The 15,068-nt window shown below is 38.2% G+C and overlaps 1 protein-coding gene across 3 annotated transcripts in view; it reads left to right on the plus strand.

Annotated features, from left to right (window-relative positions):
- Positions 1 to 601: 601 nt before the first annotated feature.
- FAF2 (Fas associated factor family member 2) overlaps positions 602 to 15,068 on the plus strand; it is a 93,426-nt gene continuing 78,959 nt past the window's right edge. The window contains exon 1 of one of the 3 annotated variants that reach the window (XM_069077529.1): positions 602 to 992. In XM_069077529.1, the coding sequence (XP_068933630.1) occupies positions 930 to 992 (63 nt within the window). In that variant the 5' untranslated portion in view covers positions 602 to 929. The remainder of the gene's footprint in view (positions 993 to 15,068) is intronic. The other 2 variants (XM_069077531.1, XM_069077530.1) reach the window with 2 other exon arrangements.

The following is a 15,068-nucleotide window of genomic DNA, read 5'->3' on the forward strand; positions in this document are numbered from 1 at the left end:
TAACTGGACAAAATCAGGATTCTCAATGCAAAAAGGGGTGAAGGCACGGAGGGGAAGGCCAGAGGTGGGGGTAGGACAGAAGCAGGAAGGAATAACATAGGTTGGACCAGGAGGTTGCTAAACCAGAGAACGCCAGACTGGGGAAGGAGACACAAATACCCAGCCAGGGGGCTGAGGAGGTTGAGAGGGCTGCTTTGGGGCAGGAAGTACATCCACTTTAATAGAAATTAAAAGTTTACAAATAGTCCCTGCTTCACAGTCATATAAGAAATGTGGGGAATGCAAGGGTCATTATGCCTATTTTACACATAAGACAGCGTAGGACTTCCCCCCCAACCCAGAGTGCGATGCATGTGTCACACTTTCAAGGGTCGAGGCCGAAATTCTAAAGTACATCTTCTTACTCTCACATCCAGGATAAGGGTAAGGGACACTGCAGTGGAGGAAGGGTCTGGGGAGGTCAGATAAGACGGCGTGGCTGCTGTGCGAGCAACATCCCATTGCTTTCACAGAGGTCTGGGTACACACACGTGGGATAGATGGCCCTCGAAGCAAAAAAAAGGGCGCCTCCAACTTTCGTGCGCTTCCGGTTCTTAGACGGCATCCGGGATCAGCCCAGAAGGACTCGGGAACTTCCGGAATCACCTGTAAGCCATTCGAATGATTGGGGCTACGCATAGAGCCTCGCTTTAGTAAAGCAGTCACGTGGGCTACCCGAAGGCCTTCGGGACTTTCCGGACGTGTAAGGGGCGTGCCTTCGAGAGGTGGCCTTCTGGAGCCACCCCAGCAGCTTTAGGTCGCCGCCGCAGAATCCCGAGCCCGGGATCAGACGGCCCTCGGTGGCGGTCCGGACCGGAAGCGGGTACGGATGAGGTCATTTCCTCCGGGTGACGGTGCGGACGGGTCAGAGGCGTAGAGGCGGCGGCAAAATGGCGGCGCCTGAGGAGCGGGACTTAACCCAGGAGCAGACGGAAAAGCTGCTGCAGTTCCAGGTATTAAGGGCCCGAGGCCACCAATGCTGCTGCGGGTCCGGAGCCGAGCGCCGTTGTCCTCCCTCCTCTTACGGGGAGACGGTAGCACCTGTTAGCCATGACCCATGGGGACTCCCCCTACCCTGCAGCCAACTGCCCTCGGGTTTCCCGGCCCCTTCCACAGACCCCGCCGCGCCCCCTGGCTTGCCACCAGCCTAGTCTTGTGCCATCCCTTGGCCCGAGAGCCTGGTGCTCCTTCCCTTCGTCTCCTTTCCCCCATTTCTCTCCCTTTCCCCTTCCCTCCCTCTCTACCCCCCCTTGACTTTTTTTTTCTCCTCCCCTCCTTCTTGTCCCACTTTTTCTCATCTTGTCCCTTCCCCCATTTTCGCTGTCCTCCTCCCCCTTCACCTCATCCCACACACTTAGTAACATTCTCCTCCACCAAGTATTTGACCCAGTGTTATCGACCCTAACTTGGAACCTACTCTAGTTTACATCCTGCATCTCTCTACCTGCTAGTTACACCTCCTGCGTGGGCCTGTAGTTTAGGGAAGAATTGTTCTTAAACTGATCAAGCTAGTAGAGGCTATAGACATACTTATTTCCAGTGCCTCGACATCATTAGAATCATTAACACAGGAGGATCAGGATGGTTTCCTATGGGGGTTTGTGGTAAGGAGACTATTTAACTCAGAGCTGAAAATCTTGAGAAGTGGAGGGTGGGGGAAATGAATGGTGGCCATTAATTTTAGAATCTTTTCTAAAGCTGATAACACATTTTCTTCCTAAATCTTAGTGAATAGATTAGTACCAGGTTAGAGGAATAGAAGCAGGGTGACATTTACCTAAACATTAATCGTCCAAAGTCATGCTTTTTAGTGCTTTCCTTCAATAAATGTCATAATTTTCAAAATGTCATCTTTTTAATTGTGTTATTGGGTAATAATTGTATAACTTGGAGTCCCCTGATGTAATTCAGCTGTATTTTTAGACTTGGTAAATAGTTTTTGGTTGTAAAATTAAAAATTATTTATCCTGAACCGAAATATGAGCATAGAAATCTAAATATAATTTGCCTAAAAGTTAGTAATCATTGTATATAAGCTTGAGTAGGGAAAATTGATGACACAGCAAACAGAAGAAAAAGATTAGCAAACAGTAGTCACCTGGTCTCAGCTCTGGACTGGTCTGAAGTCACTAATTTCAGAGTGCTATTTCTTGCTTTACTTAACTTTGGTAAACCATCTAACCTCTTTTTAGAGTCTTATAGAGAGGTAACACACCTAAGGGTACTAAGTGCTTTAAGATGCTGTAAGTTATTTTAAATACTTATTTTTTTGTGAATCTTAATGTGGTACTGTGGAAACTTTGGCATGAGGAAGATAATAAACCTCTTCAGTTTGCAGGAGTTTCATCTGCTGTCAAAGAGCGTCTAGATCAGTAAAAGAGCTGTATGTAGGTGTAAAGCTAGATAGTAGCTTTAATGTAGGATGAACTTGGTTGGAAGCACCAAAATATTGGTCATGATGAGATTCACCACTTCCCTTTTGTACTATTAAGCATTGATTTTTTTCTTTTCTGCATTTAGTATGTGCTTGGAAGTCTAAAGCAAGGTTTAGGATATAACAGTGTCATTTGTCACATAATATAAATCAGCTTCTGGTTTTTACTGTTTTGTATAATTTTGATATTTTGAAAAAGCAAAAATCTTCCCTCCTTAAAATATACCATAGTTTTTTATCTTTAAGATATCTTAAAATGTCTCCATCAAGTGCTGTTTTCTCATACTTTTTCTGTAGACATAAGAAACTAATTTTGAGGTCTGGTGTATAGCATTATATTTGAAATTTATTGCAAAAATCTTCCTTGATCTCTTTTTCACGTGAAGGGAAAAATGATAATTTTAAAAATCGATATTCTGAATATTAGCACCATTATCTTTTTTTTAGACTACTCCAAAACATTCATGAGAAAAAGCTCTTTAAAAAAAAGATTATAGTTTGTATACTTAGAGGTCTGACTAGCCTGACAAAAGCCTGTGATTTGGGATTTAAATTGTGCCAATTATCAACTTTGTAGGTTTCAAAGTCAGATATATTTATTGAGCACCTAATTGCTGGATTTGTGCCATTTAAGGTGCCATTTTAGCATATGGTTTGCTATTTCATGAAAATTAAATCAATTGTATTACCATCATATTACCAAAAAACTTAGGGTATCAAGCAAATTCTCATTTGACGAATGCTTACATGTTTCTTTTGAGTAAAAATGTTATATATGATTTATATTTCTTTGAATAGTACAGTTAATATAAGCATTAAACTTAAGAAAAATTATGTTCCTTGAAACTGTATTATGAATAAAATTAAATTTCCAATCTAAGGTTTGGCTTCCTGACCATATAGCTTTTTGTCTAGTTTTTCTACAAATAGCTTCCAATACTATATTCAGTTATTTAATTGTAAATGATATACTTGTATGTTCTTTTTTTTTTTAAGAATCGGGGGCCAGTTATTTCTGGGTGTGGTGCTAAGTATTGGAGCCCCGATTTGATCCCCAGGTCATCCCGACACTGGAGCGGGTGCTCTTAGTCGCTGAGCCACCTGGCCTCTCCCCCCCCCCCCCCCCCCCTTTTTTTTTTTTTTAAAGCAATTGGGGTTAACTTGCCCAAGGTTACCCGGTTAGTTATTTTGTGTGGGTGTTAAGTATCGGAGCTCAGAACCAATCCCAGGTCCTCCAGGCTCTGCTAGGTCCTCCAGGCACCTGGCTCCTTGCTGGGTTCTTACTCACTGCACCACCTAGCCGCCCCATACTTGTATGTTCTTAAGGTATACACTTTCTGAAGTATAAATATACATATGTAAAACAAGAAAATTAAGTTACTAATCACATAAATTTTTATTTAATATGATGGTATTCATTAAGTATTTGAATGTATTCTAGAAATCAAATTATGTTTAAGATCTTAATATCTATAGCAGATAGGAACCTTAGAGCTGATCTAATCCAATCCCCTTATTTTATGAGTCATTTTAGAAATACTAATTCAATTAATTCCCAAGTTTTAGTGATTCGTCCTCTGCAACATTTCATATCTATCCCCTTCTTTCTAATCATACAATCTCTACCCTCCTTCAGGTCTTTGGTGCCTCTTGCTTGGTCTATTGTAGTAGTCTCTTAATTGATCTCACTGCCTCTCTCCTCTTCAGTTTTCCACAAAATTGCCAAAGTGATAATCTGTGTAACTCTAGTTGTCATTCCCTTTCACAAAAAGCTTTAGTGGTCCCTTGCTTCTAGGATCGATCGTATGCAAATTCTCCTTTGTGTTTTAAAGTCCTTTAAAATCTGGCTTCAGCTTACCTTTCCAGTCTTACAACACATTACTCCTACAAATAGAGCTGCTTGCTAATACTCCTCATGCATAGCATTCCATCTCCTATCATCATGTCTTTGCCTAGGCTATTCATCATGCTTGGAATATACTTCCTTTTACACCTCTTAGAATCCTTATCTCCCTTCAGAGCTCAGCTTAATTGTCATTTCCTACATGGAAACTTCTGTGATACCCCTGGCAGGTAGTGCCCCTGTTCTGTTGTAAACTGTACATACAGTTTGTGTTTGCTGAAGTGTATACGCTGTCTCTTCTGATAGAATTTAAGCTCCTTGAAGTCAGGAACTCTTTTTTGTATTTGTATCCCCATCTAGTACATGCTGGGCACACAGATGTTTAATAAATACTTTTTAGCTGATTGTAGATGAGGAATTTGAGGCTTGAAGAGTTTGAATGACTTGTCCAAAGTCATTTAGTTTAAGTAAGAGTGGTGATTTACTTCCCCAGATTCAGTGCTCTTGCCTTTACACTCATTCTCTCTCTTCCAGCCTTCTAATTGCAATCTATTTACAGCAACCCCTCCTTTGGGAAACCTTTCCTTATAATACCTTGTCTTGTTCCTTATGCACTTAAGTTCTCTGTATTTTGGGGGAGGGGAATGAAGAGGGATGTGTGAACTTCCTATTAGATCATAAGCTCCTTGTAGGAAACAAATTTTATTCATTTTTGTATCCCCCTCAGTGACATATAAAACATCTTATATTCATTTCATTTAATTTATTCAGCTGAGTTTTCTGCCATATATATTAGGCATAGGAAATATATCTACTCAAAGCTTGCCTTATACTATAAAAGCATATTATTCTAAGTTCTTAAGTTTCTTTGTGATTCCTGTCTTATTTTTACTGCAGCAAATCAGAAGGTTAAAAAAAAAAACTTCCTCAGAGTCACAGTGCTTTGAAGAAAATTCCAACGCCCTTTTTTTTTTTCTCCTACCCCCCATTTCACAGGCTTCTGTTAAGTACTTGTTAGGTACAAGGCACTGTGATTAATTTTACATGAGATACATATATAAGACATTATGTCATGATCAACTAGTACCCTTGAGAAGAGGTAGTGTTTTAGAATTATAAACAGAATGAGCATTAGGGAAGGTTTTAACTGACATCTTTGGCCCCATTGGGGTAGAGGGAACAGAAATTAGAGCCATCTTATGAAATTATATATACAAATAGGTATGTATACATAGATATAAAATGAGAAAAGAAAACTGCAAACTTAACAGGTCTTGGTAATCAAAGGCAGTATGATGTGGTGGAAAAAAGTGCTGAATTTGGTGCCTGATGATCTGGGTTCTAATCCAGCTTTGTTTCTTATTATGTGTGTGACTTTGGACAAGTCACTCTTTTCTCCTGGCTTATTGTAAAGTTATATGGGTAGACTAGATGAAATCTGTGGCCACATATCACTAACTCTTAAGGGCCTTTTTGTTGTCCTAAATATTGGAGTTAATGCCTTCAAAATTAGTGTGGAATTGAAAAAAAAAAGCAGATACTTAAGATAAACAGAGAGTTGATCCAAATATATGATGAAGAACGATTCCCAAGTAGATAAAATGGTCAAAGGATATGAACTTAAAGTTGACATAGGTTTTTTTTTAAAGATTACCTTCATTTCTGAATATTTCCCTCCCTTCCTCCTACCCAGCAAATAATTTCTTTTTACAAAGATTAAAAAGAGATAAATTTTTCTAAAAAAATTTAAAGTAACAGTTTTATGATTAACATACTCCAGATAATTAAGAAAAGACATGTAAATTAAAACAATTTTGAAATTTCATTCCAACCTCTTCAAATTGGCTAAGATAGGGGAAAAAAGGAAATTGGAGTTGTAGAAGGACAGATACTTCACTATTGGTTGAACTATGAAATAGTCTGGCCATTTTGGATATCAATTTAGAATTGTGCAAGAAAAGTGACTAAACTCTTCTTGCCCTTTGAAGCAACAACCCTACTACTGGACACATACCCTGAGGAGGTCAAAGAAACAAAATTGAACTTTGAAAGCAAGCTCTGAAGGAGTTAGGATTTTAGGTAATCTTTAAAGGGAGCATAGTAAAGAGCAAGCTTCCAGAGGAGAGTGTCACTATTAAGTGTCTAAAGCACTGAAAAGTTGGCAAGATTCCATTTTGCACTGCTCTGTAGAAACTACATGAAGGGATTCCACTAGATGGCCCTTCTAGTTCTAAAAGTCTGTGATTCTACATTAGTTTGAGTGTGATGGAACCAATTCATATGTGTTAGAGCCCACTGTTATATTTTAGTCCTTGGATATCAGTAAATGCTACAAACCAGGACTTGACTTATTTTGTTGATGGGTTAGACTTAAGAAAATGATAGAGAGAATATTAATAATACAGATTAAACTTTTCCCTTGGAGAGCTGAGTGTTAAACATTTATAAGCATACCCAGTCCCTAAGACTTCTTTTTCTACAGTATTGTAACTCAGATGTAATGGTGTGTTTGGGAAGAATGGATAAAGCCACAAAACATTATTTATGTCTCATGGAGTTAAGCATGACAAATTAAAGTTTGGTTAGTTGAGCCAGCAACTTGATGGAAGATATATTCCAATTCTTTAGGAAAACAGGTGATCTTTTTCTTTCATTAGAATCTTTATGTCCATTAGTATCTCCTAGCACTTCATGAGTCCTTTTATTACCCCCCATGACACTAGTATTGTGAAACTATCATAACATCCCCATATTAGCTGTTTCAGTCATGCTATGATTCTGGATACTCACTGTAATTTCTTATAAGGCATGGGTAATGTTTATATTTTAACCCCCTGAAGAAAGTTATGATAATTCAAGAAAGATCAACTCTTAATATTGATTTTTAAACTGAGGTCTAAGGTCATACATGCAGAAGAAAATAGAATGGGATAAATGGACTTCTCCCGCTGCTATTTGCAGTGTTTTTCAGAATTTTCATGTTAGCTTTACTTGCCACTGGAAAAATACAACAGGCTTATGGAACCTTTGTTTAGATAAAACAGTCTTGGTAAGCTACATGGAGATAGTATGATACCTATAATGGTTTCATAGATTGTGTGATGTGTACCTGAGACCAGCTGACAAATATTGGAGAACCTACTGTGATGGGTCTGAAGCAACCTAGATACCTCATGATTATTAGTCGTCAGATTACCAGTAGTCAGAGGATCATATTTTGTCATCCGTTGACTGTGAGATCTGGAAGAATGAATCAGATGATAGTGTACTAGAAAGAACACTGGACTAGAATTTTGTCTGGAGGAATATGTTTTAGGTTTTGCTACTAACTATCTTCAGCAAATTTCTCAACTCCTGTAGACTTTAATCTTTGAAAATGAGAGTTTTGGACTAGATAATTTCTAAGGTTACTTCTAGCTTTAACATTGTGTGATTCCATAATGTGTATTTTTCTTTTTCAGTAGGAAGTAGATAGATATAAGGGACCTTTCCAATTAAAAAATCCAGTGCCGGAGGGGGTGGGGGAGTGGTTAGGTGGCACAATGAGTAGAGTGCTGGCCCTGGAGTCAGAAGGACCTGAGTTCGGATCCAGCCTCAGACACTTAACACACACAAGCAAAAAACCTAGCCGTGTGACTTTGGGCAAGTTACTTAAAACCAATTGCCCTCTAAAAAGCAAAAAAAAAAAAAATCCAGTGACAGAAGATTACAGTTTCCAGAGAATTCATTCTTAATTGAGCAATAGTATGTTGTTGAAACAGCTTCTGAAGTCTGTTATAAATGACCCAAGTTATTTTGGAAAAAAAGTAATTAAATGGAACTAATGAGAGTGAATATTAGTGTAAGGGCCAGAATGCAAGGTCAGTGTCTGTTCTTAGACAAACTTCTGGGTCCTTTCTGTCCTGATTGGTGAACCCAGTGGGTTTAAACTCATATGGCTTAATATAACTAGCCCAAGACCTACAGAGACCAAGCCCTGAAGGACTTAGTTCTTGAACTCCCATCCTGGGGTTCTCAATTTTGTGTCTGTGTCTTTAGCACTTATAACACATAGTAAGTGCTTAATATTTTTCATTCATTCACTTATTTCCAAGGGGACTTGAAAGTAATACCAGTTCTGCTACTATAGTTGTCAGCTAGAAAGGCTGTGTTTTCCCATTGTGAAAAGCAAAACCCTCTCTATGAAAAACCAGTGAGAACAAAGTTATTTTGCCCTTGTCAGGTTTCTGAGTTTTAAGTGAAAATGAGAAATGTGAAAACTTAGAGCATTTTCAATCGAAGTAAAACCTGTGTGCTAGATGGAATTTAGAGAGTGCTTTTCCCTCAGCTGATATTTGAGATCTATCCCTTAGTCTTTAATGTGGGTGGTACTATATAGCACTTCTAAATTACCTAGTCCTAGAAATGCTGTGAGTTGTATGCATGGTACCTTGTAACCTGTAATGTACAAGTACTGTGAATCTGAGTAATAAATCAAGGTAGCAACAGTGTCCTCTTATTGAGGGTGGGGAAGGGGCATTCTGAAATACATAAGGTTGGAACACAAGAAGATTCCCTGCATATTCTCCCAATTAGAAATTTATTTGATTGTGTTCTTTTAAGAATGCACATAGTCCTGAGAGAGGGTATTAGATTTTCCAGTTGCCCATATTTTAGTTGTGAGCTAGTTTATTCACAAAATAGGATGTAGAGCTGATTTTGTGACCCTTCATTATATAGATAAAAAAACTGAGAGACTATGTGACCTAGGACTTTTGATTTTAAATCTAGTATTCTTTCTATAATGCCATGTTCTCATAATTTAACACCTAGCTAAGATCCAAACCATTGTGTGAGCAGGAGTTAGGTACTAGAGGAAAGGTAATTTTGGAGCACATGAATCTGGGAAAGTATAAACCTGTATGTTTAGAGGAGGAACACTTAGGATAACCATATGACAGCATGAGAACACAGGCATGGTATGTAGGGGATATAGGTCCAGGAGGTAGGAGACAGAAGGATCAAAGAAAATTTTGCTTAGGGCCCTAGAAAATCACTGATTCTAAATGCATACAATCTACTTTTAAAACTACCTTGTGGACAGATTCTGATGTCAGTGCTTAGGCTCTTCTAATACATCATTTTTCCCACTTCCACTCATTTTGACTTCCTTTTATATATGGATATCAAATTATGTTGTTTGAGAGGGGTTTATGGGTCAAAGAAGACTAGCACCTCTGGTGTGAGAGCTTGTGGAGCCATTTTCAGGGCTCCTCATCCATTGTTGGTGGCTACCTTTCACACAGCTCTCTCATCTTTGGCTCCAAAAATCTGTAGTTTCCCTGCTTTTACAGTCCAGTAAAACTGTCTCTGCAGGTGGACTAAACCAGGGTGAGGATAACCAATAAGCCTCAAACCTGTTGGTAAGTCACGGGGATGTCTTCTTCAAGGATGTGAAGACTCCCCTCTGGCGGAATGGGTTTTAATGGTCATGAAGGTGGCTGAAACAGGCGCTATGGAGCGCTTAGAGATTGGTCAGACATCGAAGATGCCAAGGTTATCCACTGCATCTTGAGTCATCCTGACTTTTGTCTTGCCACTGGACTTTGATGACTTTGGAAGAGAGAGTGAGGTTGACCACTTTGTGCCACTCTGCCTCACTTAATCAGGATCCTGTGGTGTCATTGTTTCTCTGAAACAAAGGATGAACAACTTTTATAGATTTTATTGGAAGAGCTTCTTAATACAGAATGTAATTTTATAGAAAAAAACATTTAAAAATCTCTCCGAAATAGCTGGAGAAAGTTTGGGGAATATAACAGTCTTAGGAACCTGCTATTCATAAGCAAGCAGGAAATAGAAAAGTTCAGGAAGGACCAGATATTCTCGCTTCCCTACCTCCCATTGGTATTCCTCTCCCAGACTAATTTTTCAAACTTTAGAACCAAAGTTCTCAAAAAATATCGTAAATTCTCTCCTAAATCTGTAATTGAAGAACATTTGGGGGAATAGTCTTGGGAAACCTACTATTGATAACAGGAAGGAAATTTTAAAAAGCTACTTGGTTAGAAATTGAAATGTAGGCCAGTATTGCTCACTGGTTTGTTATACAGATTTGTCTTGAGAAAATTATAGGATATCTATATAATGTGTAATATTTATTATATAAGCTTTCTTAAAATGATTTATTGCTGTATATTTTGAATCCTCACTTATGTTCTCCTGTGCACATGGCAGTGCTTTTTTCTTTTCTTATTTTGTATTTAAGTTTAAAATTTAAAAAACTTTACAAATAAAATAATTAGATGATTATCAAGTAGAGTGTGAATTTCTTGAGAGCAGGTACTGTCTCCAGTGCAGTACTTGGCATATAGTAGCCACTTAATAAAGGCTTTTTTCATGTATAGGATTTTAGAAATAGATAGAACCTTAGAATTCATTGTCTGAATCTTCATTTTATTATTTTAAAATTTTATTCCAAATTTACTAGCCGTCAGCAAAAACATCAGCGTTAGCAAAAACAAATTCAGACAAAAGAATGATCATGCATGCAATTGTCAAATTATTATTTAGTGATGAAACAATAACACCATTCTCTTTGCTTTTTCCCCTCTTCTAAACTCTTCCATGTTCTTTTGGATTTCATGGTTATAGCTTTATCTTTTCCCATATCTGTATCTCTTTGTAGTCAGGGTTCTCTACTAGTGTCATATTCTACCTATTTATGGCATGGAGATGAAGGCTGTGCCAGTAGAGCATAAGCTTCCACAAAGTCTATTAGGTTTGAAAGATTTCATGTATGAGCCTGGTATATTATATGAGGACCAGCTTAATCAGGTTGGATAGGCCTATCACCAGGTTGGCTACAGAATATGATGACTTTTTGACCCACAGTGACTTGAAAACTATTAAATTGATCCACCTGTGTTTGTGGAGAGTCTCCCAACATTCATGAAATGACAGGTGGTTTTTGAAGTATATTGGGCAGTGTATCTATTGTGATTTTCCTATCTTCACTCCTCATCAATTCAATTATCTTACCATATTTCTTTGTATTTAAAAATTTTTTTAAATTTTATTTATTTTTAGTTTTCAGCATTCATTTCTACAAGATTTTGTGTTCCCAATTTTTTCTCCATCTCTCACCACCCCACACCCCCTTCCCTTATCCTCCTTTCTAATTTCCTGTAGGGCAAGATAGATTTCTATACTCCATTGCTTGTATATCTTATTTCCCAGTTACATGTAAAAACAATTTTTAGCAGTCGTTTTTAAAACTTTGAGTTCCACATTCACTCCCGTTTCCTCCCCCCCTACTCTTATTGAGAAGGCAAGCAATTTGATATAGGTTTATATATGTGTAGTCATGCAAAATACTTCCTCTTAACAGTCCTGTTGTGAAAGGCTAACTATATGTCCCTCTATCCTGTCCCATCCCCCATTTATTCTCTTCTCTCCTTCTCTCCTCCTCATAAGTGTTTGCTTCTGATTACCCCCTCCTCCCATTTGCCCTCCCTTTTATTATCCATACCCCTCCCCCCCATCCCCTTTCCTCCCTGCTTTCCTGTAGGGTAAAATAGATTTCCATACCCAATTGAGTATGTATGTTATTCCCTCCTTAAGCCAAATCCCATGAGAGTAAGGTTCATTCATTCCCTCTCACCTCCCTCCTCTTCCCCTTCAATGTAAAAGCTTTTTTTTGCCTCTTTTATGTGAGATAATTTACCTCATTCTATCTCTCGCTTTCTTCTCCCAGTACATTCCTCTTTAACTCCTTAATTTTATTTTTCAGATATTATCCCTTCATATTCAGACCACCCTGTGCTGTGTGTGTGTGTATGTATTCCCTCCAACTACCCTAACACTGAAAAAGATCTCATGAGTTACAAATATCTTTCCATGTAAGAATGGTTCAACCTTAATAAGTCCCTTATGATTACTCTTTCCTGTTTACCTTTTCATGCTTCTTTTGATTTTTGTTTTTGAAAGGCATTTTCTAGTCAGCTCTAGTCATTTCATCAAGAATGCTTGAAAATCCTCTTTTGTTGAATGTCCATTTTTTTCCTCTGAAGTATCATACTCAGTTTTACCAGGTAAGTGATTCTTGGTTTTAATCCTAGCTCCTTTGACCTCTGGAATATTATATTCTAAGCCCTCCAGTCCTTTAATGTAGAAGCTGTTAAATCTTGTGTTATTTTGTGTTTCCATAGTACTTGAATTGCTTCTTCCTGACTGCTTGCAATATTTTCTCCTTGACCTGGGAAATCTGTTATTTGGCTATAATATTCCTAATAGTTTTCCTTTTGGGATCTCTTTCAGAAGGTAATCAGTAGATTCTTTCAATATCCATTTTCTCTTCTGATTCTGGAATATCAGGGCAATTTTCCTGGATAATTTCTTGAAAGATGATGCCTAGGCTTTTATTTTATTTTTTATCCTGACTTCAGGTAATCCAGTAATTTTAAAATTGTCTCTCCTGTATATTTTCCCAGGTTAGTTGTTTTTTCCAATGAGATATTTCATGTTGTCTTCTATTTTTTTCATTCTTTTGGTTTTATTTTATAATTTCTTGATTTCTCATGAAGTCATTAGCTTCCATTTGCTCCATTATAATTTTTAAGGAATTACTTTCTTCAGTGAGCTTTTAGATCTCCTTTTCCATTTGGCCAGTTCATCAGTTCTGCTTTTTAAGGCATTCTCCTCATTGACTTTTTGGACCTCTTTTACCATTTGGGTTAGTCTATTTTTTAAGGTGTTATTTTCTTCAGCATTTTCTTGTGTCTCCTTTAGCAAGCTGTTGACTTGTTTTTCATGATTTTCTTGCACCACTCTCATTTCTCTTCCCAATTTTTCCTCTTACTTGATTTTCAAAATCTTTTTTGAATTCTTCTGAATTTTTTGAATTCTTCCATGACCTGAAACCAAATTCATATTTTTCTTGGAGGCTTTGCATGTAGGAACTTTGAATTTGTTGTCTTCTTCTGGTTGTATGTTTTACTCTTCCTTGTCATCAAAGTCAGATTCTGTAGTCTGATTTTTTTTTTCCCTCACTGTTTGCTCATTTTCCCAGCCAATTACTTGACTTTTTAGCTCTTTCTTAAGATAGGTCTCTGCTTCCAGTATGGAGAGTATACTGTCCCAAGCTTAAGGGGTTTTGTGTAGCTGTTTTCAGATTTCTTAGGGACCTGTAAATTTTCAGTTCTTCCAAGGTTGTAAGATGAAAGGATAGGTGTCTACTCCTTTTCTGGTCTGTGCTCTGGTCCGTAAGTGACCACAAACATTCTGTTCTGCCTTGGAACTGTGAGGAGGACTCCCTGTCCACCACAGCCACAAGCTCCACCACGCCAGTGCTCTTACTCAACCCAAGACTACCACACAGGGCCACAACCCATATCCAAGCATAGGTAAAGCAAGAGAATCCTGCCTCAGTGGCACTGGATCCCCCTACCATCTGTGGGCCGAGAGCTCAGGAAGAGGCCACTACCACTGTTGCCACTGCCCTGGGGCTGGACCCGGGACTGGACCTTGCTCCTCTCTTACCAAAGTTGTCTTTGGCATTTGTGGGTTGAGAAGTCTGGAAATCACCACAGCTGTCATTGAGTCTGGCCTCTTCTGTGCCGACATGTCCCATGCTGGACTGTGATCTTTTCTCAAACTGGTGCAGCAGACCTTTTTTGTCAATCTTTCAGGTTGTCTTGGGCTGGAGATTTGTTTCACTGTCATTTTGTAGGTTCTGCTGCTCTAGTTTGTTAGAGTCGTTTTTTACAGGTGTTTGGTGGAGTCCTCAAGTCCCTACTTTTACTTTACCTTCTTGGCTCTGTCCCCTTTGTATTTTTCATGCCCATTTCTTAGGGCACAATAATATTCATATGCCATAATTGTTTTATTTCTTGATCTTTGGAGACAAAGGCTTTATAGCTATTTTGCTTTAATATGAGTAAAAGTTATTATTTTTGTACAAAAATATTCTTAGGATGCACTCCTTGTAGTGGAACCAAACATTGAGTTAAAGGGTGTGAACCTTTAAATATAATGTTTTCCAAAAAGACATCAGTATTTCATTTAGCAGTACACTAATGTGCTTATTTCTCCACAACCCCACCAAACTTGGTTTTTATGTTTTTGACTTTTTACCAACTTAAGTCAACCTCTTTGCATTTTACAAGTAAGGAAACTGAGATCCAAAGTGACCTACCCCAGGTGGCACAGTAAGTCTTATTACTCTGTCCAGTGCTCTTTATCCTGTGTGGCATCCACTTGTAGAACGGTATCTCTGTGATTAGTTTCTCTGGTTTGCATGTTAACCAGACTGCTGCTTTTAGTATTCTTCTCTTACTTTCTGAAATCAGGAAAACTCAATTAAAAAAAATTATTTACTTTTAATTTACAACATTCAGTTCCACAATCCCTTGAGTTCCAGAATTTCTCCCCTCATCTCCCTCCCTCATGGTGACATGTAATCCGATATAGGTTCTACAAATACCTTGACATTAAATATTAGTCAAGTTGTAAAGAAGAGTTCTAACCAATGAAGTGAACAATGAGAAAGAAGGAACAAAACAAAACACAAAAGAGAGAGAGCAAGTAGTTTGCTTCAATCTGCCTTCAGACTCTGTAGTTCTTTCTCTGGATATGGATATCCTTTTCCATCATGAGTCTTTTGCAGTTGTTTTATAACCCTGCATTGCTGAGAGGAGTCCAGTCTATCAGAGTTAGTCATCACTGATACAATGTGTCTGTAATTGTAAAACTCAATTTTTTACAAAGAATCTT

The sequence above is a fragment of the Petaurus breviceps genome, unplaced genomic scaffold (genome assembly GCF_028583685.1).
Source record: "Petaurus breviceps papuanus isolate PSGF00001 unplaced genomic scaffold, PetGlider_PUasm1.0 90994, whole genome shotgun sequence".
NCBI classification, from domain to species: Eukaryota; Metazoa; Chordata; class Mammalia; order Diprotodontia; family Petauridae; genus Petaurus; species Petaurus breviceps.